The sequence below is a fragment of the Macrotis lagotis genome, chromosome 1 (assembly GCF_037893015.1).
Source record: "Macrotis lagotis isolate mMagLag1 chromosome 1, bilby.v1.9.chrom.fasta, whole genome shotgun sequence".
Classification (NCBI taxonomy): domain Eukaryota; kingdom Metazoa; phylum Chordata; class Mammalia; order Peramelemorphia; family Peramelidae; genus Macrotis; species Macrotis lagotis.
Window position 1 is genome coordinate 694,660,763 of NC_133658.1, and position 24,144 is coordinate 694,684,906.

A 24,144-nucleotide genomic window follows, 5' to 3' on the forward strand; every position below is an offset into this window, starting at 1 on the left:
TTATCCTCTTTCAGCCTCAATTCATTATTTTCCCTTTCTCATCTAGCTTTCTATTTTCCCCTCTTAGTCCCATATTGAAACAATAAACTTTCCCTTTACCCTTTTACCTCATTAAGTAATTATTGTACCTCTCTCTTTCACTTTACTAACAAATTTCCTGGAAAAAACCCATTATTTTTAGACCCGGTGTCTTTACATTCTCTCTACTCAGATTTTTCTCCCTCCCTTTCAATTTAGCTTATACCTTGTATCACTTTGATGAAATTGTGCTTTCAAAGGTTGATCTCTAGTTACTAAACATTGACCTTTAAAAAAATTATTTATTTAAGGCAATGCGGTTAAGTAACTTGCCCAAGGTCACACAGCTAGGTGTCTGTGGTTGAATTTGAACTCAGGTTCTTACTCCAGGGTCAGTGCTCTCCATTGCACCACCTAGCTGCCCTAAACATTGACCTTTAAAATTAAACATTGACTTCCATTAACTAAATCGGTAATGTCTCTTTTCAGTCCTCAGCCTTTTTAATTTCTGCAGAGTCTGACCACTCATTCTTTTTTTTTTTTTTTTTGCAAGGCAAATGGGGTTAAGTGGCTTGCCCAAGGCCACACAGCTAGGTAATTATTAAGTGTCTGAGGTGGGATTTGAACTCAGGTACTCCTGACTCCAGGGCTGGTGCTCTATCCACTGTGCCACCTAGCCGCCTTCTGACCACTCATTCTTACTGGATACTTCCTCCTCTAAGTGGTTTCAGAGATTCACTATATCTTTTAATCATACCTTCATTTCTTTGCTGGCTTCACATTTTCTTCCCATCCCCCAATTATGAGTGTTTCTCCCCCAATTATGAGTGTTTCTCTCTTCTTGACAATATTTTCTTCTCTCTACAGTTTTTTTCCTATGGTAATTTTACTTATTTCCACATCCTTTAACTATTACCAGTAGAGGAAGAGCTAAATTTAGAGTGTCAGCAGAACTGGATTTTTATTTTGACTCTGTCAAATTTTGACCTTTGGCAAATCACTTTTTCTTTTCTGGACCTCAGTTTCCTCATTTGGAGAATGAGAATGTTGAATTGGAGAATTTTTAGAATTCTTTTCAGTTCTAAAGATATGATCCATTGATTTCCAAGCAGATTGTTCCCAACCACAAAACTATAGCTCCAGTTTCCTAAAGTTTCCTCCATCATTATGCCCCATTCTCACCTTAAATTACACATGCCCCAGATCAAAGTTAATATCTTTCCCACTGACTTTTGACTTCACTATTTCTGGGAGTTAGTTTTATTATTATGTAAAAAATGAAAGACTTGGATTATGTTTTCTCTAAAATCAGCTCAGACTCCTCATCTATCATACCATCTCAGAGCACTTGTTAAAAAACCAGAATACCACATGTGAGAACTTTTCCCATTTCTTCCTTTACAACATCTCCCTACCTACTCACACAACTATCACTTTAGTTCAGCCTTCATTATTTCTTGTCTTGATTATTGCAATAGTCACTTAATTATCCTCCTACTTCAAGTCTCTTATTGTTTAGTTCACACTACAAAAATCTGACAAAGTTCAGGTGTGTCCACCTCTTCACAACCCAATTTGGGGTTTTCTTGGTAAAGATATTGGAGTGGTTTGCCATTTCCTTCTCCAGCTCATTTAATAGATGAAGGACCGAGGAAATCAAGGTTAAGTAACTTGCCCATGGTCATATATAGTTAACATGTGTCTGAGGCCATATTTGAACTCAGGAAGATGAATCTCCACCCCCCACCCTCCACTTTATCCACTAGGTCACCTAGCTACTCCAGCTGACAAAGTAATTTTGCATACATGCAGATTTGACCATGTGACTCCTCTATTCAAACAATTCCAGGGACTTCCTTTGGTCTCTAGGATAAAACACAAACTTCCCTATTTAGCATTTAATAAAGTTCTGGGCAACCTGGGATCAACCACTTTTTTCTTATTTTTATTTGAAATTTTCTTTCTTTCCTTCCTCCCTCCCTCCTTTTCTCCCTTCTTTCTCCTTCCTTCCTTCCTTCCTTCCTTCCTTCCTTCCTTCCTTCCTTCCTTCCTTCCTTCCTACCCTTCCTCCTTCCTTCCTTTTTCCTCCTTCCCTCCCTCCCTCCCTCTTTCTCTTATTGGATTTGGGGAAGTGGGGAGAAAGAGAGTGAGGAATTGAAGGTGACATTTAGGTTATGAACCTGGATGACTGGGAAGGTGATGATACCCTCAACATCAAGAGGGAGTTTGGGGATTTAGGACAAAACAATGAGTTCAGTTTTGAACATATTGATTTTAAGATGTCTATGGGACATCAAGATGTCCAGTAGACAATTGGAGATACAAGATTGGAGATTAGCAGAGAGATTAGTACTTATTCAATAAATTGATTTGAGAATTATTAGCATATATATCTCTCTATCTCTCTCTCTCTATATGAATCTATGGCAATTTGTGAGATGACTGAGGGAGATATTATAGAGAAAGAAGAGATGAGGACCTGTGGATACCCAGATGTGGGTGTAGGTGTGAATAGATAAGGATCTAACAAAGGAGACTGAAGAATGATCAGATAGGTAGAAAGAGAACCAAGAAAAGGTAGCATCATGAAAACTTAGAAGAGTGTATCAAGGACGAGAGGCTGGTTTATACTGCCAAAGGCTGCTGAGAAGTTAAGAAAGATGAAGACTGAGAAAAGCCTATTAGATTTGACAAGAAAGTAGTTCCAGTTGAATGATGAGGTCAGAAGTCAGACTATAGTGAGTAAGAAGAAAATGGCCATCCATCTGTGGCCTACTCCTCAAGGAGTTTAGCTTAAAAGGGAAGAAATACAGGACAATAGCTAGCAGGAATGTATAGATCAAAGGAAGATTAAGCTTATGGAGATGGGGAGACATGGGAATATTTGTAGATAGTGGAGAAGAGGGAGTTAAACTTCAGTGAGAAAGTGGGGATGTTAGAGGAGGAAGATACTGGAAAAGGCATTATAATGGATAGTTTTCTTAAGTTATGGGTTCTTAATATACTCTTGTTGATTGATCAGTTCTGTGGGCTTTCATAACTTCTGATTCTGGTGGGGTCAGATCATTTCCTGCAGTCTTTAACCAAAGATTAATATTATGTACAATACCTTGACATACTCTTCTATGCAGTGCTATGAAATGATGTAACCTGTTGAGTTAACATAAATATGACACAAATTGAATTAACAAAGCTGTTCCGCTCTCAGATTCTGCCTCTGTTGTTGACAGCATGATACAAACTATAGCAGGTGTTTGGAATATTTCCAAGTTTAAAACTGAGATAAAAACCGGTTCCTCTTTCATTTGCCCATGCTAATTTAGTTGCTTGAAATTAATCACAGTGCTTTTTTAATGGCATTTAATTAAAACTAGCATATATTTACAGAAAATAGGTAGCACTCAAATGAGTATGGGAATTAAGGCCACATTTCTTCTCAGCTATTAATATATCAATATATTTCAGGATCGTAGAATCATAAATTTAAAGTTAGAAAGTACCTTAGAGACTCTCAAGTTTAACTTCTACCTTTTACAGATGAGCAACCCGAAGCATAGATATTTTCACTGCATTGCCTATGATCAGGGAATGCTTAGAAGTTTGAGCAGGATTTTAACTCAGGTCTTGCTGACTCCCAAGCCCATTGCAGTATTTTATAGGACATACATGTAACCCCACTGGCTCCATCTGCCCATAAGACTCTTGAGTGTAGCATATTAGATTAAAATGTATTTGGAAAGTATTTAGCAAAATAAAAAAAAATGCCACATTTCTTTCTGGTTTTCTAAGTCCATGGACAGCCAACAGGGAACCATTTGTATTTGAGTTTGACACCACTGATGTAGAGCCTTCCCTTAAATATTTACTCATTATGATGTGGAGGAAACCTCGTCTGGACTACAAACTCTAGCAGCTCTTACAGCAAGCTGGAAAGATTCTGAGGACATCTAGCAATAGGTTATTGCCTAAGGATCAACTTAGGGATATTAGGGTGATGGTGATGATATAGCAACTCATGAAAGAGTCTCCCAAACTGGTAGTACAATAATATATATTAGAAGAAAGAGTATCCTCACTAATGCAATCATGAGATTTGAGGTAGTTTTTTTAAGTGATAAAGATGAAGAATTCAGTCTTAATGACTATTATGTAGGGCAATAATCTGGTTATAAAATGAAATTTGTATCTCTAAGTGTCATTATGTGGGTGCTAGTAAAACACATTCCTTTTTCATTGTTGTAAAGTTTATTTATTTTAATGCATTTATAATTTGTTTCTCTTACTTCCCTCACTCATCTCCCATTGTTTTTCTTTTTAAATGATCATTAAGAAAAACAAAAACAAAACAAATTATCATTAAGACATTTGTAAATAATGTCTAATATTCCTTAATAGTTTAAAGTTTAAAAAAAAATTAAAATTTTAGCACCAATGATCTGTAAAGAAAGAAAGCTAATTGCCGATAGAAACAATATTTGGGAGATTATTCTATTGGAAGAACTTTTTCAGTGCTCTGAAATACTCGGTAACAGTCATTCTTTCTTTCTAAAATGAAAAATTGTAGGTCCATACTTGATATGGGAAATGTACTATTTAATAGCATTTAGTTTGGTTAAAAAACTCAACTAAATCAAAATTAATTTTTGGACTTGGAGAAAGTTTTAACAATAGTCAGGCAAGTCAATGATACATAAAATGACAGACCTTAAAAATGATGTGTTTGAGTTCACATAAGTAAAGACCAAAGATGTGACAAGAGAGGTGAGAGTATGGAGGAACAGGGGCAAGGGAAAAGGGTTCTGTTCAAAGAATACTCAGAAAAAGGAAACTCAATCATTAAAAGACAAAGGGTTATAACCAGACCTCAATGGTTAGAGTGGTAGAATAATGAGATATGGGAGCAATGGTCTTGAGACACTGTCAGGAACATGGAGGTCAGTTATGGTCCTTTTTAAAAAGACTGTCTGGATTTCATTAGCTACTTTTCCCACTTGCTCTTTGGGATGCTATCTCCTGGGTGACATAGTGGATGGGCCTATAATCAGTCGTGACTGACTCTTCATGATGCCATTTTCTTAGCAAAGATACTAGAATGGCTTTCTATTACCTTCTCCAGCACTAGTCAAGACCTTAGTTTAAATCCATGCTCAGAAACTTATTCACCTTGGACAAGTAATTTAACCTCTCTATCTGCCTCATTTTGCTCAACTGATTAAAATGGATAATAATAGTAACTAATTCTCAGAGTTGTTGTGAGGATCAAATGAGGTGTTGTTAACCAAGTGCTTATTTAGTGCATGGCCTGGTACATCACAGGCACTTAATAAGTGCTTCTTCCCAGCCATGTGGGTGAAAGTCCTTGCATTTTGTACTGAGGGGACAGGTTCTTAGATCAGTTGATCTCATTGATTTCCCATCTCTGGTGTCAGAGGCAGGGAGAAACTAAGGATTGCCTGATGAGACCCTGTTTGTTATAAGTGAGGGCATGGAAGCATCCAAGCAAGGATAGGAGAAGGATGTTTTAGGCAGGAAATTTCGAGAAATGGACAGAAGAAAAGAGCAGGTGCAGAGTAAAGTCAACTTCTTGCATGTACTTACAAAGCAGAGAACTTGGATTTTTACAAACTGAGTGCAATTCTTAGTTTGTTGAGAATGTCTTTTTCTTTCTTGGAAAGACCCTATAATAATAATACTTCCATCTATCACCATCTAAATATGGACCTTGAGGTTCATAGGATGGTGATAATCTAATGAAATTTCTTAGTCTGTTTCATGCATGCACATCCATAATTAATTTCATTTCATTTAATAAAATTTTATTTTATTTCATTCAATTCACTTCTTTTAAAGTAAATGTTTTTCACATATGGCACTTTACCAGTCACTTGGGGACACAAAGGCAAAAATGTTGAAATTTCCTGCCCTCAAGGACTTTATAATGTAAGAGTGAGATATCTTATGCACACATAGAATATAGTATATTTAACATAGACATAAGATATGCTGCATGTGTAATGGTGGTGGAATTAGGTGTGGGTAGAAACAGTAGCATTTTGGGAAATCAGAAAAGGCTTTGGGTAGGAGGTGATACTTGAGGTGAGTCTTAAAGGAAGATAGGTGTTCATAATGTTGTTATGTGCTTTGACTGAAGGAGTTCCCTAGGCAACAAAATCATAGCTTTTATAGTAGAGTTGGGTAATTAAGTGTCACAGTGGAAAGAGCACTGGAGTCAGGAAGATTCATCTCTCTAAGTTCAAATTTGGTCTGAGCCACATACTAGTTGTGTTACCCTAGACAATCACTTAGCCCCATTTGTCTCAGTTCTTCATCAGAAAAAAGGAAGTGGAGAAGGAAATGGTGAATCACTCCAGTATATTTGCCAAGAAAATCCCCTTTTTCATGAAATAGAGCCTTGAAGAGTTGGACACAAATGAAAAAACAAAATAGAAGAGTTATCAATCAAAAATTCTAAGTATCTGGGCATGATGACACAGCTATAATCCCTGTTACAAGGGATGCTGATGACTGACTTGAGATGTAGTGGGCTAGATCAGTTGGGTGTCTGCATTGCTTTCTCCTAAGAGCAAGAGTGCACTTAGTTGTCTAGGGAGCTTCAAAGTGACCCAGGTTAGACAGTGAGTTGGTCAAAGCTCCTGTGCCTTACAGAATGCAACCTGCCCACAAGTAGCAGTTGGGTAAAATAGGGAGATGTCAGTCCTTAAAAGTAAATCACAGAAGCACTCTTCCTCTATAAATCCCTAAGAGGAAAAAAATTATTGACATCATTAGCAAGGATAATAGGAGGAACTATTTTTGACCTACAATTTGAATTTTGAATAAATTCTTCAATTTATATTGTTTTTCTTCATAATTTTATCTTATTTTTTCAGACCCAGGGGCAGAAAGGACCTGTGCTGAAAATATCTGTGAACATAACTGTACCAATTTAAAGGAAGGAGGTTTCATCTGTTCCTGTAGACCAGGGTACAATGCTAGTGCTACAGACAAAAACTCCTGCACTGGTAAATAGACCTTTTTTAATCATGTTGTTTAAGCCCTCCAAATATTGTTTGTGAGATATCTTGATGCTGAACCATCAGGGTTACAATAGTAGGATTATGACTATGTTTTTTTGCATTTCAATATGAATAAAGATTAGAACTCTTTGTCCAGCCTGATCTTCTCAGGTGTTTCAGGACTGAAGTCCAAGGGCCATAGCCAAGAATCATATGATTTACTTAGGAGTTCTAAAATATTACTGTATTCATCATGTTTTGCTCTTTCATCATGAATCTGTTCCAATTTATGATTAGAATACAGCTTACTGAAAATGATAAGAGTTAAGTAGGTTTTCAGTACTCTGGGCAGTGGGATTTAATGTTCCTGATTCCATGGTATATTTTAAGTAGAGATGAGTGAAAGCATTTTTTGGGGGAGTGGAAACTAAAGAATTTATCATTTAAAGATCAACTGATAGGTTCCTGAACCTGAAAACTGTTAGCAAAGGGAAAGTGATACTCTTGATGAGAAAAAAAAATTGTAACTGCTTTTCTGTAAAGGAAAGTTGATCCCATCTTTGGATTCTTTATTTTTTTCTTGGTTGAAATCACTGTGTTTCTTTAAGTTTCCCTTTTTCATTTGTTATTTCATTTCTTTCATTTGAGCGTTCCTTGATCTTCATTACTGTAAATGTGAATTTGAACAGAGACAAGTCTCCTGGGGCAGCTAGATGGCACAGTGGATAGAGAGCATTGAACCTCGTCTTCCTAAGTTCAGATGTGGCTTAGACCCTTACTAGTTGTGTGTCCCTGAGAAAGTCATTAATACTGTGTGCCTCAGTTTCCTCATCTGTAAAATGAGCTGGAGGAGGAAGTGACAAATCTCTCCAGGATCTTTGCCAAGAATACCTCAGATGGGGTCAATGACTGAAACACAACCAAAGTGAAGTCTCCTTGCAGAGGATTTAAAAATGCACTTTTTTGTTTCATTTTGTCTCTAGATATCAACGAGTGTGAGCAATTTGGAGTCTGTCCCCAGGACTGCAAAAACTCCAAAGGAAGTTATGAATGTTTATGTGTTGATGGATTCAAGTCTGTGGGTGATCATGAGGGAAAACAGTGTGCTGCCGATGGTATGTTTATTTGGATGTTATCAGTGAAAAATCAACCTTGAGAATGAATACACTTATCACTGGTAGAGAATCCCTTTATGAGCCATAGTTTTTTTCTTTTTCATTCAGCATCTTCTTTTCTTTGCCTTAAAAAAGAGTTAAAACCTGTAGGAATTGAAAAGATAATGGTCATGTCCTACTTGTCCAAGATCTTGCCTCCTGACCACTTTAATAAATGTCTTTATCAAGAAAAGATATGCAGGCTGGATAGTCCCCTTCAAGTCACTCAGCAACAAAAGTCTACTTACGTCGTGGTTGTCAGCAGAAGGAAATTAATGAAACCATCAAACTCCCAGTTCCACTGAATCAAGGTTTTAGGCAATGTAACTTAAGATGTCTAAGAAAATAGTCCCATTAAATTGGGGCAAATCAAGGACACTTTGTTGACAGATTACCTTTTTATTGTCTATGGACTGATGATCACAGATAGAAGGGGCCTGGCTCATTTATAACTTCAATCATTAGTTCTACATCTTAGGTTAATGTCAGCACTAGAAAATCTGTCTCTGAATAAGTAGGAATTTGGTTCATAAAATTAAGTGATGTGAACTGGAAAAAAACATAAAGAATGGTAGGGTATTAGAAAAGACAAAATGGAAAGAATAAAAGTGGTGCATAGCAGGTCAAATTCCCAATACTATCGTTTAAATCCATACAACCTAATTTTGTGTTCAAGTTTTTATGGCCCCATCTATTTAGATTTGGGACGTATGCTAGTGGCTCAAGGGGGAATGCTAGAAGAAGAGCATTTTTAATTTGCCTGTCAAATGGTTAGTGGTTAAAATGAAAATTTTAACTGTTCAATTTTGGCATGCAAATGAACACATTAGAAGATGCATTTGATTTGCATATTTAAATATTGCATCCACTGAACATTTCAGGAATGAAAGTAAAGGCACTTTGAAAGTTTGGTCTGATAAGTAAGTAACACAGTTATAAATTGTTTAACCATTTTGAAGCTGGAAGGATTGAAACAAATCTTTACATTCCCATATGGGAGGAATTAGTTTAAAAAGAAGCATAGGTTATTAGAGCCAAAAGAAAGATCAATCTAATTTCTTCATTTTACAGATGAAGAAACTGAAGTGTAGAGAGATTAAGATAAATTTTCTAAAAGTTCCATAAATTGAGCTTGAAATCTTTTCAACTGAAAATAGCTGCACAAATACACAAAATTAAAAAAAACCCTAGATATAGCATTTCAGAGCATGAAATACTTATTTTAGGTGAAAAAATTATTTCAAGGACAAATTGTCCTTTCTCATTAAGCAGAAGCTAAAATGGATCATAGAGATAATTAATAGCTTAAAAAATAATAAAAATGCCTGTAAAATAAAGACAGTGAAAAGTTTCTGGTAAACTTCTATTAAGGTTATGAATGTTTTGTTTCACTCATATGACCTTCTGTACATAGTCTTGACTGAATCAGTGCCAGAGGATAAAGAAAGTCATTGAAGGTCTGGCAAATAAGGGGAAAATTCCTTCTTAATCCAGTCCTTTGAGTTCTAAAACTGAACAATAGATAAAGCAAGCAAAGAGAAGCTCTGACATTCCTCAAACTGGTACCACCTTCCCCTTTCAAACTTTATCCTACTGTACTTCCCTCTTTTATGTATGCACTATTGCCACACTGGATTACCCCAAAGGTATCCTGAGATAATGTTCTAGCTCCCTCTGTAACTTTGTCCCTGGCAATCCCTTTGCTAAGAATACTTTCCTCATTTCTATCTTTACTTACTAAAATCTTTCTAATTTTTCAAATCCACTAAAATGCTTCACTCTCCCTGATTTTCCCAATTAGTGATCTTTCCCTCCTCAGGCCTCTCATAGCTCTATGTCTGTGACCCTCTTGTATTGATTTATGTCATGGACATTTATGTTTCATGTCCTCTTCATAGATTGAGGTTTTTTTTTCGGAAGTGGAGGAATATCTTAACCTAGTCTTTGCCTCTCTGACTTATGTGGCTGGTAGATGGTTAAATGACTAAAGAAAACAAAGGACTGATCTTCTGAACATATTGATTTATTAAGTAATGCATTCCGATTGCCCAAGAAAACAAGACCAGACTAGCTCATCTTTGGTTGGAAACCCAAATACAGGAGGAGACATACCTTTACATAAGAAAAATAATCAAATAAGGCCATTTAATTAAAAGAAAACACTACAACATTAGGCAATCTGATTTTTAATTGAAGAAAAGATTAAGAACTTTCCAAGTTGGGAAGGGAGAGTAAATAAGTGTAATTTCCTGAATTTAAAAAAATAGGTGTCCCACTCATAGCAAAGCTCTAAACAGTTAAGGGGACATAGGAAAAAACCTGATTGATTGGTATGAGGCCATTTTTTTAGATAAGACATATGGTTTGGTTGAGAGGTACACTTGTGAGAAAACTCCTTAGACTCTTTAGATCTAACAGGATTTCTGGTCGGCATAACCTATGTCTTGGTTAAGGGTGCCTAAGTAATAGGTAGAGGTGGTTCAGTTTCCCAGATACTTAGTGTTAAGTTCAAACAAAGCAATAAAGTTTTCTCATAATTCCCACAACTGAATAAAATTTGCTTCCAAGATTGAATTTAGATTGGACCCATAATTGAATAGAAAGGAAACTGAGCTAACTACAGAACTGAGTCATCGTCAATGTGGTTTATTCAAGTCCCTCACTTAGCATGATGCTTTCCACAAACTGTGCTGAAGATTTTGCTGAAGTTTATACCCAGACCTTCCATATTCTTGAAAGAATACACTATCAATTGAGCTTGGAGACTTATTAACTAATTGAACAAAGTGCTTATATAAACAAACATTTGGGAGTTTTCCTAGTCTAGAAAAAAGACAGAAAAGGCATGCAGATAAAAGTAATCTTTTCATTCATTTACAGGTAATCCTCCGTTACTACTCCTGCCAGACAATATTCGAATTCGAAAATACAATCTCTCATCAGAGCAGTACTCTGATTACCTTGACAATCAGGAACATATCCAGGCCATTGATTATGATTGGGATCCTGAGGGAATTGGCCTCAGTGAGTATAATAAACTTTGATATTTCTTTTAATTACTAACAAAATGAGCTTTTTTATCTTATGAACTTGTTTAGAAGTTGCATATTTTTTCCTTCTTACTATGAATTTGTGAAGGGAAAGAACCTCATCACTGAGTAAACTTAGCTAGTAAACTTTGCTTTGCTTTTTGCAGTGAAATTTCAGTCTACCTAAATTTTCATCTTTGGTTATTTAATGGATGCCCTGCAATTCTTTGGCACCTTATCCTGAGTTCGTATTTGGCCTCAGTCAGTTACTACCTGTGTGACCCTGAATAAGTTTGCTTCAGTTTTCTCAGTAGTAAAATGGGCTGGAGAAGGAAATGGCAAGCCCCTCCAGTATCTCTGCCAAGGCAATCCCATATGGGGTCATGACTGAAATGACTGAACACAACTACAATTCCTCTTATTATCAATTTAGAGCTGGAAGGGACCTTGGATCATCCAACTTACTCACTTTTCAAGTGAGAAACTCAAGGCTACAGGACGTTATATAACAGGATGTTGTATAACTGACAGATAACTGAAGTAGGGTTTAAATTTAGCTTCAGAGTCCTTGCTCTTTGGATTATACCACTGTTTCTCCCAAAAAAGAATATTAAGAATTGCAACTATATCAAGAAGTAGATACTTTAGGTCCCAATGAATTTACTTTATCAAGACACATTTGATTTCTTCAGCCTACACAACATCAATATTGTATAGTTTCTAAGTAGCATCTCTAAAGTCACATATTGACTGCTCTAGAATTCTAGTTATTTTACTTCTAGGTCAAAGATTTTTCCATTGGGTTTTATACTGCATAGATAACTATTTTCATGTCTGGTTTGGGAGATCAACATCCCAAGTTTGCCTCCATCATTTTGACCAAATTATTTAGCCTCTTTGGTTTTGTTTCCTTACATATAAAATGAAGAGATTAGATTTTATTCTCCTTGAAGTCCTTTCCAGGGAAGTTAGTGCTGCAGTGGTAAGAGTACTGGGCTTGAAGTCAGAAGACCCAAATTCTTGAGCTCAAATTTGTCCCTAGGTACTTATTAGCTGTGTGACCCTGGACAAGTCACTTAACCCTGTTTACTTCATTTCCTCATCTGTAAAATGAGCTGAAGAAGGAAATGGAAATCACTCCAGTATTTTTGCCAAGAAAATTCTTAATGGGGTTACACAGAATCAGACATGATTGAAATGAATAAACAACAATACAAAAAGTTCTTTCCAGGTCTGTCAAATGATTGGCTTGATTGTATGTGTCTTATTAAGTTATCCCAGAAATATCCATTTTATGGCCACATGAAGTGTTGGTTTTTATCTTACCAAATGCTACCTACTTCAAATTGTTCTTGACCAGGTCCTGGTTAGATTGACTTAGATTTATAAATTTTAGCTAAAGCACAATTTAAGTAGTAAAATTGGAACTTGACTAAAATAGTACAAGCTGATTTACAAAATGCCATAGAAGATGCCCTCATAAAAAGTTGTGGACAGAAGTCAGCAAGAGGATAAGAGCCAGATAAATGATATTATCCAGCAAGTATGGAGGGAACCAACAGAAGTATAGACATGTGAAATAGAAGAGATCTGTTGGCATTTTTAAATGGTGGTGAGATCACCTTTTAAAAACAATCCTTTTAATTTATTATGCTCTTTTTTTTTCTCTTCCTTTATTCTCCTTTCTCAAATCATCTTGTGCTTACTTATCTGTTGGCATGTGGAATGTAATTTCCCTGAAGACTGATTTTTTTTTTGCCTGTATGTCTCAATTATTTTTCATATATGAAATGCTTAATGAAGGTTTGTCTAATTGAAGTGGGGAAAAAACATTCTAATGGGTGAATTGAGGAAGAGGGGCTGGGAACTTAGAAAGTACAAATAAAAGGAAGCTAAGGAAACATTTTTATCCATCAATGGAAACTTTTGTGGGGCACATTCTTTCCAATATTTCAAGCAACTATACTTTCATTGGTAGAGGAGCCCTCTCAGGATTGGGATCCTGAGGGAATTGGCCTCAGTGAGTATAATAAATTTTGATATTTGTTTTAATTACTAACAAAATGAACTTTTTTATCTTATGAACTTGGAGTTTCTGTGGCCACAAAAATTCATGACTTGATTGGTGGATTTCTTCTTTTTTCCTCTTCTTTTTTCCTTCCTTCATTTTCATTTCTTTTAAGGTTTATGAAGGGCTTTGTGTATGTTAGCTCATTTGAGCTTGGGAGGTAGGTCCTACTGTTTTTTCCATCTTACAGACAAGACAACTGAGACTGAGAGAAATTAAGCAACTTACTCTAACAAGTATCTGAGGCAGGATTTGAACTCAGTTATTGCTGACTCCAAGTCCAGAATTCTATTATGCATTGTGTCACCTAGATACCTCTGAAAAGAAAATTAAATTGTAATTTTAGTATTTATATAGCAATTTAAAGTTTGCAAAACATTTTATATATTTTATCTTATATCAGTATGTCAATTTGCCAGCATAGATCGTGAGAATCCATACATACTTCCATGTTATATGAGTCATTAGTGTAGGTCTTTATTAGAGATATGATGACATATGATACCAATTTATGCACATGTGTATGCAAATACACATACACACATAAATAGACTTTGGAGTTTGACCATATGGTTGAATCAACAGCATTAACAAATCCTCAATGAATTGATGATATTTCACTTGACCAGATCCTCAGATCTCTAATGTGAAAATTCACCTCTGTGCTTTATCTTTGCAGGTGTTATATATTATACTGTCCTAGGTCAGGGCTCTGCTTTTGGTTCCATCAAACGTGCCTATATCCCCACCTTTGAAAGCAATGGGAATAATCCTGTGAAGGAAGTTGACCTGAACCTCAAATATATTGTGCGACCTGATGGAATAGCAGTGGATTGGGTTGGAAGGTAAGTAAGAATGACTCTTGAATCAATTAATTATTTGTTATCTTTTAAAGCATATATGAATTCCTTCAGGATTGCAATCATTGGACATACTAAATATTTAACAAGTAAAATATGAAAAACATGCATGATTAATTATGGGTGTCAAATGCCAACTTTTGCCAATGTTATAGCTTTAGCATTGCAGATTTGGGTCTCATTTTTAATATTTCCATTAGAAAATTTGGTTAAGCTTAGAAAATTTTCTTTTCTCTATGTCAGTTATCATTGTGGAAGGACTGTTTAAATCTGAGACTTTAGCAGACAATGACTTCCAAACAGACAGGGAATCAAAGAACTCTAGTTTTGAATCCTGCTTTGATCATTAACTCCTTTTGGGGGTAGGAGGAAACATCTCTGGAGAAGTCACATTTGATATATATGTTCCTTGCCCTCCAAATTTTCTGAAATCCCAGAGAACTGGGAATGATCTCTAAACAGAAGACTTAAGTAGAATATCTAATTGACCGATGTCATATTAAACTGATATAGTTATTTAGTTTAAGTTCAAAGATGGTGCCTGGTTTAGAGTGGCATTTAAGGGAGAAGGAATTATATTAGGGGCAAAGTGGAGACATTCATATAGACAATTACATTCCCTAAAAGAAACTCTTAATGAAAGATGTTTGAGGAGAAGGAGCTCTGGGACCAACAAAGTTCCTGGAGAATGGTGAATCATTTGCAGTATAAATTAATTTTCACCTTTTAGTAAACTCATCTGGTGTTCCCAGAAGACAGGTTCATCTCTGAAGAAGTTAATTAACTCTTCACTGTTCCAGCTAAATTAAGATTTTTATACTGGACCACTTGTTTCAGAACTACTTGCCAAAGAACAAAATCTTTGAGATATATTATCAGAGTCCAGAACTTGAAGATCCAGACTCTTTTGAATTTGACATTTCCCTCTGCCAATTAAATGATAGATGTCTATTATTTGATGTCTTGTTCTCTTTTGTATCTGAGACTGTTACAATGTAACTGGAGTTGTTAATACTTAACATTAAATAATATGAATCGGGGTTAGAGGACATTGCTGAGCCAAATTTTATTTTTAAAAACCTTTTTTCAATCCTTTCTTCTGAACTTATGAGTTCTCTATATTCTAAGTTCCTTCTGACCCCAAAGGAGGTGGGAAGGAAATATTCAGCTTCCTATTGCTACTTGGTGAGAGTTCCTATCCTGGATTAACAAGTCTTTTTCTCTAACATACAAAAACAAATCCTCATGTTAATTGATATCATCTTATTTGATGCAGAATTTCTAGCTTTTTTATGTTTAACTTTCTTTACTCAATTTCAGGCACATTTATTGGTCTGATGCTAGCACTAATCGAATAGAAGTGGCCAAACTGGATGGAAGGTATAGAAAGTGGCTTGTTTCCACACAACTAGACCAACCAGCTGCAGTTGTTGTGAATCCTAAATTGGGGTAAGCCTTGGAGAGTTGCAGTAAGAGGTTCTTCTGTGGATTGCCATGTCATAAAAATAAAAGAGAGATATCCTTTTTTCTCAAAAGAGATTGTTCTTAATACACAGTGGAAGTGGTAGACATAGAGGCCACTAGTAGGCACAATGGAGAGAGCACTGGACTGGGAGGCAAGAAGACCTGAATAATGGCTTTAAATGTTTTCTAGCTGTGTAACCCTGGTAAATCTGAATGCCTACATTTTTTTTAACTGCAGAATCAGAATAATAACAGCACCTATCTCTCAGGGTTGTTGTGAGAATTGTATGAGGTAATATTTGTAAAGTACTTTAGTATGGTGGCTGACATGTAGTAAGGGCTTAATAAATGCTTATTCCCTTCCTTTCCCTCTGCTTGCTAGAAAACCTGCTTAGCACCTTTCTTCTGTCTTTGTGTGTGTGTATGTGTGTGTGTGTGTGTGTGTGTGTGTATGTGTGTGTGTGTGTACACATAGTGAACTAATATATTTTCTAAAAAATTCTAGTAGTCTTGGCTTTGAACTTTGAGTTATTTATAGAATCTTCTGCTTTGATGGGATTTTTATCTCATATCCTTCCCCCCCCCTTTTATAGAGCAGAGGTATTTGCCCTTTTTTGTGTCAGAAATTCCTTTGATAATCTGGTGAAGGATATGAACCCCTTCTCAGAATGCTTTCAAATGAACCTGGGAATGCTAAATTTCAATTTCTGGTTATTGAAAATAAGTTCACTGTTGTCATTTTTCAGTTGTGTCTGACTCTTCATGACCTCATTTGAAGCTTTTTTGGCAGAGATATGGAAGTGGTTTGCCATTTCCTTCTCCAAGTCATTTTATAGTTGAGGAACTGAGGCTAATAGGGTTAAATGAGTAGCCCAGGGTCACATAGATAGAGAGTGACACTAGTGAGTGTTTGAGGTCAGATTTGAACTTAGGAAGAGGAATCATCCTGACTCCAAGCCTGGTGCCCTATTCACTGTGCCACCTAAAAGTATATTTCTTTTTAATGGGAAAGATTACAGAACCCCTATTCATGGACCTCAGTTTAGGAACCACTGTTTTAGAACTCTTGAGTAAGTCAATCATTCTACTTGATGAGAACTAGGAGGAATTCACTAGAATTATATATAGCTTAATGACTATTTTAGAATTCCCAAAGAACTATGATTTCATCAGTGTGACTACTTCTGGTAAAATTTGTCATCATCCTATAATGCCTCACAGTACATGGTAACTTAGGAGTTGCTAAAGCATAAAAAAATTCATCACTTTGGGGCTGGCTTTATTAAGAGGAAATTCTATGATCACTTAAGCTAGCTCTTGGAAATCAGATGTACCATACATTGCCACTGACAGACTTTCCAGCCTGGCAGGACCTACCAGAGCTTGGATTCAACTAGTATAGCCTTCAAGAATGAAGGTCATCTTTCTGTTTCTTTAAGGTTTGTATTTCTGCAGTGATAAATGGAAATACAAGAAAAAGAGATAGATGTTTTTAGGAAGTATACATTAAAATTTTAAATAGTGTAGAAGTATTAATTGTTGACAGCATTTGGTTGATGATAAGAAAGTCATAATAGAATTAATTACTTCGGTACAATCAGATCATTGACTCATTAGAGTAAAGGTAAAAATTAACATGGTTAAAGAAAGGACAGTTAGGTGCTATGGTGGGTAAAACAATCAGCTTAGAGTCCCAAATTTAAACCTTACCACAGTCACTGGCTAACTGTATAACCCTAGGCAAGTCACTTAACCCTAGTTGCCTCAGTTTCCTCATCTGTAAAATGGACAGGAAAAGGAAATGGCAAACAACTCCAGTATCTTTGCCAAGAAAATTCCAAAATGGGTCACAAAGAGTCTGAGATGACTGAACAACAAAAAAATTAACACCAAATGAGGAGATGCTGGATATTATAATAATATCATTTCAATAAACTCTAATTATTATTACATTAGTAATAACAATTCACACTCAGGTTCATATCCTGAGGCTCTGCCTCTCCCCACTCTTCAGAGAATCAACCTGATTCTTATTTCTCTAAGGTGACTTATATGAATTCCTGCCAGAAGGCAGAAGTTTTAATTAAATGACTTTTAAGACCCCTGCAATCTCATAATTGATCATCTATTTGGGTGTTTCATAGAATTACAAGTATATAGATTCAGAGATTTAGAACTGAAAGAGTTATTAAGGGTTGTTGAGTATAATTTTACATTTTTTGTTTTACAGATAGAGAAACCAAGGGTTTATTGACTTGCCCATGGTTATATGAGGAAATTTTGGAATCAGGACTCTAACTAAGGACTTCTTCAGTCTAGCACTCTATTTTCTATACCACCTAGTTGCCCCAGTCATCAATGACATGTAACCAATGTATTTGGGAACCTTAAGAGACAAAAAAACTTCATGAAATAGAATTGTTTCCTTCAAAAACCACGAGTACACAGCCATGAAACAAGAGAGAATACATGGGAATAAGAAGGACTAAATTGCATAGTTTTTTGGTTGTAGAAGATTTGAGAGGGGCAAATATCTATAGTAGAGGAAGGAGAGAGCCTCTGCTACCCTGTACCTAGTGCTTCTTTTTCTGCCCAGATGTAGCTAGACCCTCTGCTGTGTTTCTGTAGCCATCATTTCTATTTCCAAATAGAGCAGTTTAACAACAACCAAAAACAATGTTTGTGATTTAGTATCTAGAATTTTGAACAGGAAGGAAACTTAGATATGTTTAGTTTAGCATTCTCTTCCCCTGGAGGGCAGTGGTTGTTTTCACTTTTATCTCTGTATCTCCAGTGTGTAGCAGAGGGGAGTTTAATCAATGCTAGTTGATTGATTAATTGGTTTTACATGGAAGGGGAAAGGCAAGGGACCAGAATTTATTAAGTGTCTATGATGTGCCAGGCATATTTTTTAGCTGAGGAAAGTGAAACAGAGATTAAGTGACTTGCCCAGAAACACACAGCAAGTGACTGAGGTCAAATTTGAACTTGGAGCTTTCTAATTCTAGTTCCAGTGCTCTATCCACTCACTGTACTACCTAATTGCACACAATTTTAACATATTTCTCACTTTCCCCAACCACTGAGTAAAATCATAGATCATCACAAAAGGCTTCCATGGAATGGATGGAACTCCCAGATAGACTTCGAAGGTTGGACAGATTTTGAATAGTGGTTTGAACAGTGGAAGGGCATTCTAAGTAGAGAATGAACAAAAGTCCTTTAGTTACTTTTTTGCAGAATTTGCTCATGAAGCACAGGTTAAATTAAAGTTTCCTTAGGGCCTTTCTTTGGACCATTTCTGTGTTAACCTGTATTTGGAGGAGACTCTCTAACTCTTATGAAGCTCTCATTTCCTGCAAAAACAAAACAAAACAAAACTCCTAAGAAGAATTTAATGTTGTTTCTTAAGGATCTGGTTATGTAATTCCTAACATACAAGATATCTCATTCCTTAGCTGTATTTAGCTATTATTTACCTATGATAATGCATGAAAATTAGAATACAAAATGGCCTTACCCAAATGGTCTTCTCTATGATTAAACATATGTTGATTTTAAAGTATCTGAAGGAAAAAATGCCTCCTCAGTGGCATTTAAACAGGTTATTTTTTTTCTCCTCCACAATTGTACCTATTAGATGTGGCCAGGCTACTTCCTTAAAGTAAGCCTGGTAAATTCCTGTGATGTGAGGTATCAAGGCAGAGTTTTCATGGGTGATAGCATGTAGGTTATTAGATAGGTCACCTGGAAAATGTTATTTCCCTCTGGATTAGTTTTATTCTATCTTCCCAAGATAAAAATTCTAAAAATGAGAAAACCTCTGTTGTAGGTTTATGTATTGGACTGACTGGGGAAGACAGCCCAAGATAGAACGAGCTTGGATGGATGGGCAACAACGGCAAACCCTGGTTTCCAATGACCTTGGCTGGCCAACTGGCCTTTCCATTGATTATCTGAACAATGACAGAATCTACTGGACTGATTCCAAAGAGAACATTATTGAGTCCATGAAACATGATGGGACTGACAGAAGAGTTGTTTCATCTGGTGGTTAGTAGTCACAGTCTTGCTTTCACTTTGTTTTGGGGATTTTTGACTACTCATAAATATCCTTTTCTATTTTAAAAGATGATTCTCTTAACTCATCTCAAAAATAACTTAGATGCAATTTCTGCATTTTATTTCTGAGTTGGTTGTTGAAATGTAAGTGACTAAAATTTAAGAATAAAAAAGAAATGAAAAGAATAGAATTTTGAATTAAATTATTCCTATGGATATTTATACAAGTGTTAATCTGTTGATATATAAGTAAGATTGGAATATTAATACATAATGCAACAAAAATTCTATTATCAGTTTCATCATTATTAAACATAAAAAGATAATAATAGTTAATAATTATATGAGGTTTTTCAGATTTGCAAAGCAGAATACTTGTATTATTTCAGTTTATATTAACAACACTCTTATGAGTTAGTTACTATTTTTATTTATTTATTTATTTATTTTTATTTCTAATTTACAAATGAGTAAATTGAAGTTGGAAGATGCTAAGTGACTTGTTTAATTAAGGGCCTGAGGTAGGATTTGAATTCAAGTCTTCTTCACTCTAAATCCAGTGTACTATCTAAGGTGTCACCTGGAGAATAGTTTTTGGTATCTTCCAGATTTTTGCTGAACCATTCATAGCCTAGGACTCCAAACTAGAAATCTTAAAAATTCCTGCATTTTATTTTCAGCAAAGGAAGCAGATGCTATTCTTGAGTGACCATAATTGACTTATTTTCAGAGGAAAGAAAGCTGTTAATATAATATCAAAGCTTTTCCTCCTTAAGATAAAGTAGAAAAATGTGCTCCTGAAAGAGATATTTCCTATAAATGGTGTCAGGCACCATAGATAAAACTAGTTTAATTTTTTTTTCATTTTGATCCTTCAGTGTGGAGGACATTTACGTGACAGAATCTACTGATAGAGATCTGAGTTATGACTCTCTGATGACATTCCAGTTGAATGTTCCAGGAATTTTGAGACCTTTGAGTTAGGCTTAAGCATTAAAGTTTAAATTTTGGGAGAATTATTTCTGAAATAGAAGCGGTGCTGTAGATTTGCTTTCTAATTAACCAGACTGTTTTTTTTTTTCCTTCCTCTGCCAATGGTTGAGAAGTAGGGAACCCTTATAGTCTGGATGTCTTTGAAGGCCATTTATATTGGACCTCTAAGGAAAAGGGTGAAGTCTGGAAAGAAGACAAATTTGGGAGGGGAGAGAGAGTGAAAGTTCTGACAGTAAACCCTTGGCTCACTCAAGTTCGGGTCTATCATCAGCACAGATACAATCATTCAGGTAATCACCAGTTTTGGAATGAGATTTTCCCTATTATCTGAAAAATGCTATTTCAAATTAATAGCTGTGCTTTCAGAACATTGGTTGAAGATATTGCTATGTCTCTTGATGCATGAAAAGTTTTCAATATTTTGACCTAATAAAAGTGTGATTGATGTTACCACCTGAAGTTTAATTATAACTATTCCTAGATAACTAGGAATAAAATAAAAATATTTCAGTCTTCATCTGGACTTCATGAGACATGGGGTCATAAAGTGTCCAGACATAGTCACAAAATCTCCAGGTCCTAAAACTGACTTTTTAAATGCAAATTGTATTAACAGATAATTCTAAACTTGGTCCTGTGGCTTTTAAAAGCAGAATAAGATCCAAGAATTGTGTCATCATGATACACATTACCAGGTCAACCAAGCCTCTGTGAATTAGTTCAAAGTCATAATTTGGAAATCATATCTCTGAAAAGTTCAGAAATTATATGAATCTTTTCCAGATAAATAGAAATGTTTTTATAGATTTTAGAGATTTATAATTTTCCATATTTGTTCACAAATTTACAAATTTGAAAGAAGGCCTTTTTATCCTTCAGAGTGATATTAGAAGGCACATGAAATTAGTAATTAGGAGATTTGGATTCTACTCTCAGCTCTGTCACATCAGATGCCTCATCCTTGGACTCCACCTTCTAACCTCTTTCTACAATATCATGTTTTATCTTGGAGGTTTTTATCTAGCAGAACACAGAAATAGAAATTTCTAGGTTCTATGAACTTGATGTTTAAAAACATTTTAATTGTATGGGTTTGCTTTGTGATCCTAAATATTTTATTTTATGCATCTAAAAGCATCATTTGGGGAAGGCATTTAAAGGTTTTCTCAGAGGGGTCTGTGACCATAAATAAATGAGATTAAAAATTCAAGGTCTGGCAAATCCTACCAAGCTGCAGTGATTCTTGGGGCAGACATGGTAATACCCTGTATGTCTGTTCTCCTAACTCCAATCCTAGCACCTTTTGTTCATTGTCAGAAAGTTATAGCAATGTCTTATGTAGAACCACTTTGGAAAATATTCTCTGATCTTAGATAAATTCAAATTTTGATGGCTGTGAGCTATTATGTTGAAGTTATATTGTATTTATTGAAACTTTTATATTGCCTACAATTAGCAGTATGTTCTAGTCAGCTTATACTGTCTCGATCAAATCAATTGCTATTTTTTTAGTGTGACCATTTTAAAGGTAGGAACCATTTTCTTCCCAAGAGTCATTTGAATATTTTTAATATCATTTGTGGACCATACAAAATTCTTGGTTTAAAATTAGCCTAGTCTGACATTTAATTAATTCACTCCTCAAAAGCTCCTATATTTAGGTAACCTGTGGTTACCATGGCAATGCCAGATTAAATGATTTTGAGGGCCTTTTAGCCAACAGACTGGACAATCTTCATCTCTGATTTAAACCATAGAAATAAGAAAATACTATAAATCAGGACCTGATTTCATTATTATTCTTATTATCTTGACTTAAAAATGATGGATAAAATATTTATAATGCAAATTAAAACTTAAAAGAATATTACACTTCCACCACCCCATGATTTGGCTATTAAATACTTATTAACATACTCCTGCCTACCACTATATTAGATAATGGTGCTGTATTAGGAATAATAAATATGTCCCTCTTAACCTCAAAATACTAATGGTTTACCTGGGAAAGATGACTGACCAGCACATAATTAATAGGAAAATTTGGGTGTTTCAGTAATTGAGGAAGATGAAAGGAAGAATGTGAGGAGGATAATGTTGATTTATAAGAGAACAGGGGAACTTTATTAGGTAACTTATCTAAGGAAACTTTGACTCTGCAGTCACTTCAATGCTGCATAGATTCCACAGTTACATAGATAAACTGTTCCTAGAACCATCAATTTAGGATAATCCAAAACTAATCGATGTGATATTAGTCTCAGAACTATGTATTTTCTGAAATGTGATTTGTTTCCTCCATAGGCAAATCAGGTCAGGGAGTACATATTACTTATTCTTTTCCCTTACTTAAATTTTAGTGCCCAATGTTTGTAAAGATATATGCAGCCACCTCTGCTTGCTGAGACCCGGGGGTTACACCTGCAGCTGCCCAGAAGGCACTCGTTTTGTGGAAGGGAGCAGTACAGAATGTGATGCAGGTAAAGTTGCTACTAGAGAACACAGCAGTCGAGGTGTTTTCTGCTTTCCTTTTGCATGTTTTCCTTCTGTGTTGGCTAGAAGCAAGTCACTGAACCCTCCTCCCTCTTACGGTCTTCTGGGTAAATCTCAAAGCCAAATGGCAAACCACACTCTACTTCCTTTGCTTTTGTATGGAATAAAGCAGTTGCAGAAAAGGGAACTGGATAAAAAGCAGGAGATGACTAGAAGCCTAGTTAAGTATGAGGATAGACAAAATTCCTGTTCAGACACTCTTAGAAGCATGAGGTGATACAGTGGATAGAGTGCCGGACCTGGAATCAGGAAGTCCTGAGTTCAAATCCGCTTCAGACACTTCCTAGTTGTATGACCTTGGGCAAGTCAGTAACCCTCTGGTTGCCTGTTTCCTCAATTCTAAAGTGGAGGTAATTGTAGCATCTACTTTGCTGCTTGTTGTGAGGACCAAGTGAGATAAAATTTTTTAAAAGCACTTAGCATAGCACAGTGTCTGATATATAATTTGGGTTCTATATAAACATGTATTCCCTTCCCTTATCCCAGGCAAAAGTTTTGTGTCTGAATGGTTTCTGGGTTTTTTGGCAAAAACTATTTTTTGGGTTAGGTCATCGCTAAGATCTGATTGAGAGTCTCTGAACCTCCTGTTGTGTCTTCCTGTGAGGAAGTTTTCAACAGTGGGTTTCATGAACAAAACTAGTTCTTCTTTGATCTGTTCCAGGAAAGATTCCTATTAGACCACAATCTCCTGGTCTCAAAAGTTACTTACAATTCTTACAATGAAGTCTATACTATAAAATCTCCAAGCCCTATTGACATGGAGACAATCTCCTTGGAAAGATGCTGCTCCTGCATCAAGTAGGGAGTAGTAGGGGAGAGTAGTATGTCCTCTCTATGTTCCTTTTAGGACCTTAGCAACACCAGTTAAGCCATATCTAGAACTAGAAATAAAGTGGATAGAGCACCGGACCTGGAGTCAGGAAGACC

General features: G+C 35.8%; 1 protein-coding gene across 2 annotated transcripts in view; it reads left to right on the forward strand.

The window, feature by feature from the left end:
* LRP2 (LDL receptor related protein 2) overlaps window positions 1-24,144 on the forward strand; it is a 255,216-nt gene that overhangs the window by 212,449 nt on the left and 18,623 nt on the right. For both annotated transcript variants that reach the window (XM_074215768.1, XM_074215769.1), the window contains exons 64-71: window positions 6,909-7,040; window positions 8,018-8,149; window positions 11,069-11,212; window positions 13,965-14,130; window positions 15,466-15,594; window positions 19,442-19,662; window positions 20,778-20,954; window positions 23,025-23,144. In XM_074215768.1, coding sequence (XP_074071869.1) covers window positions 6,909-7,040; window positions 8,018-8,149; window positions 11,069-11,212; window positions 13,965-14,130; window positions 15,466-15,594; window positions 19,442-19,662; window positions 20,778-20,954; window positions 23,025-23,144 — 1,221 coding nt within the window. The remainder of the gene's footprint in view (window positions 1-6,908; window positions 7,041-8,017; window positions 8,150-11,068; window positions 11,213-13,964; window positions 14,131-15,465; window positions 15,595-19,441; window positions 19,663-20,777; window positions 20,955-23,024; window positions 23,145-24,144) is intronic.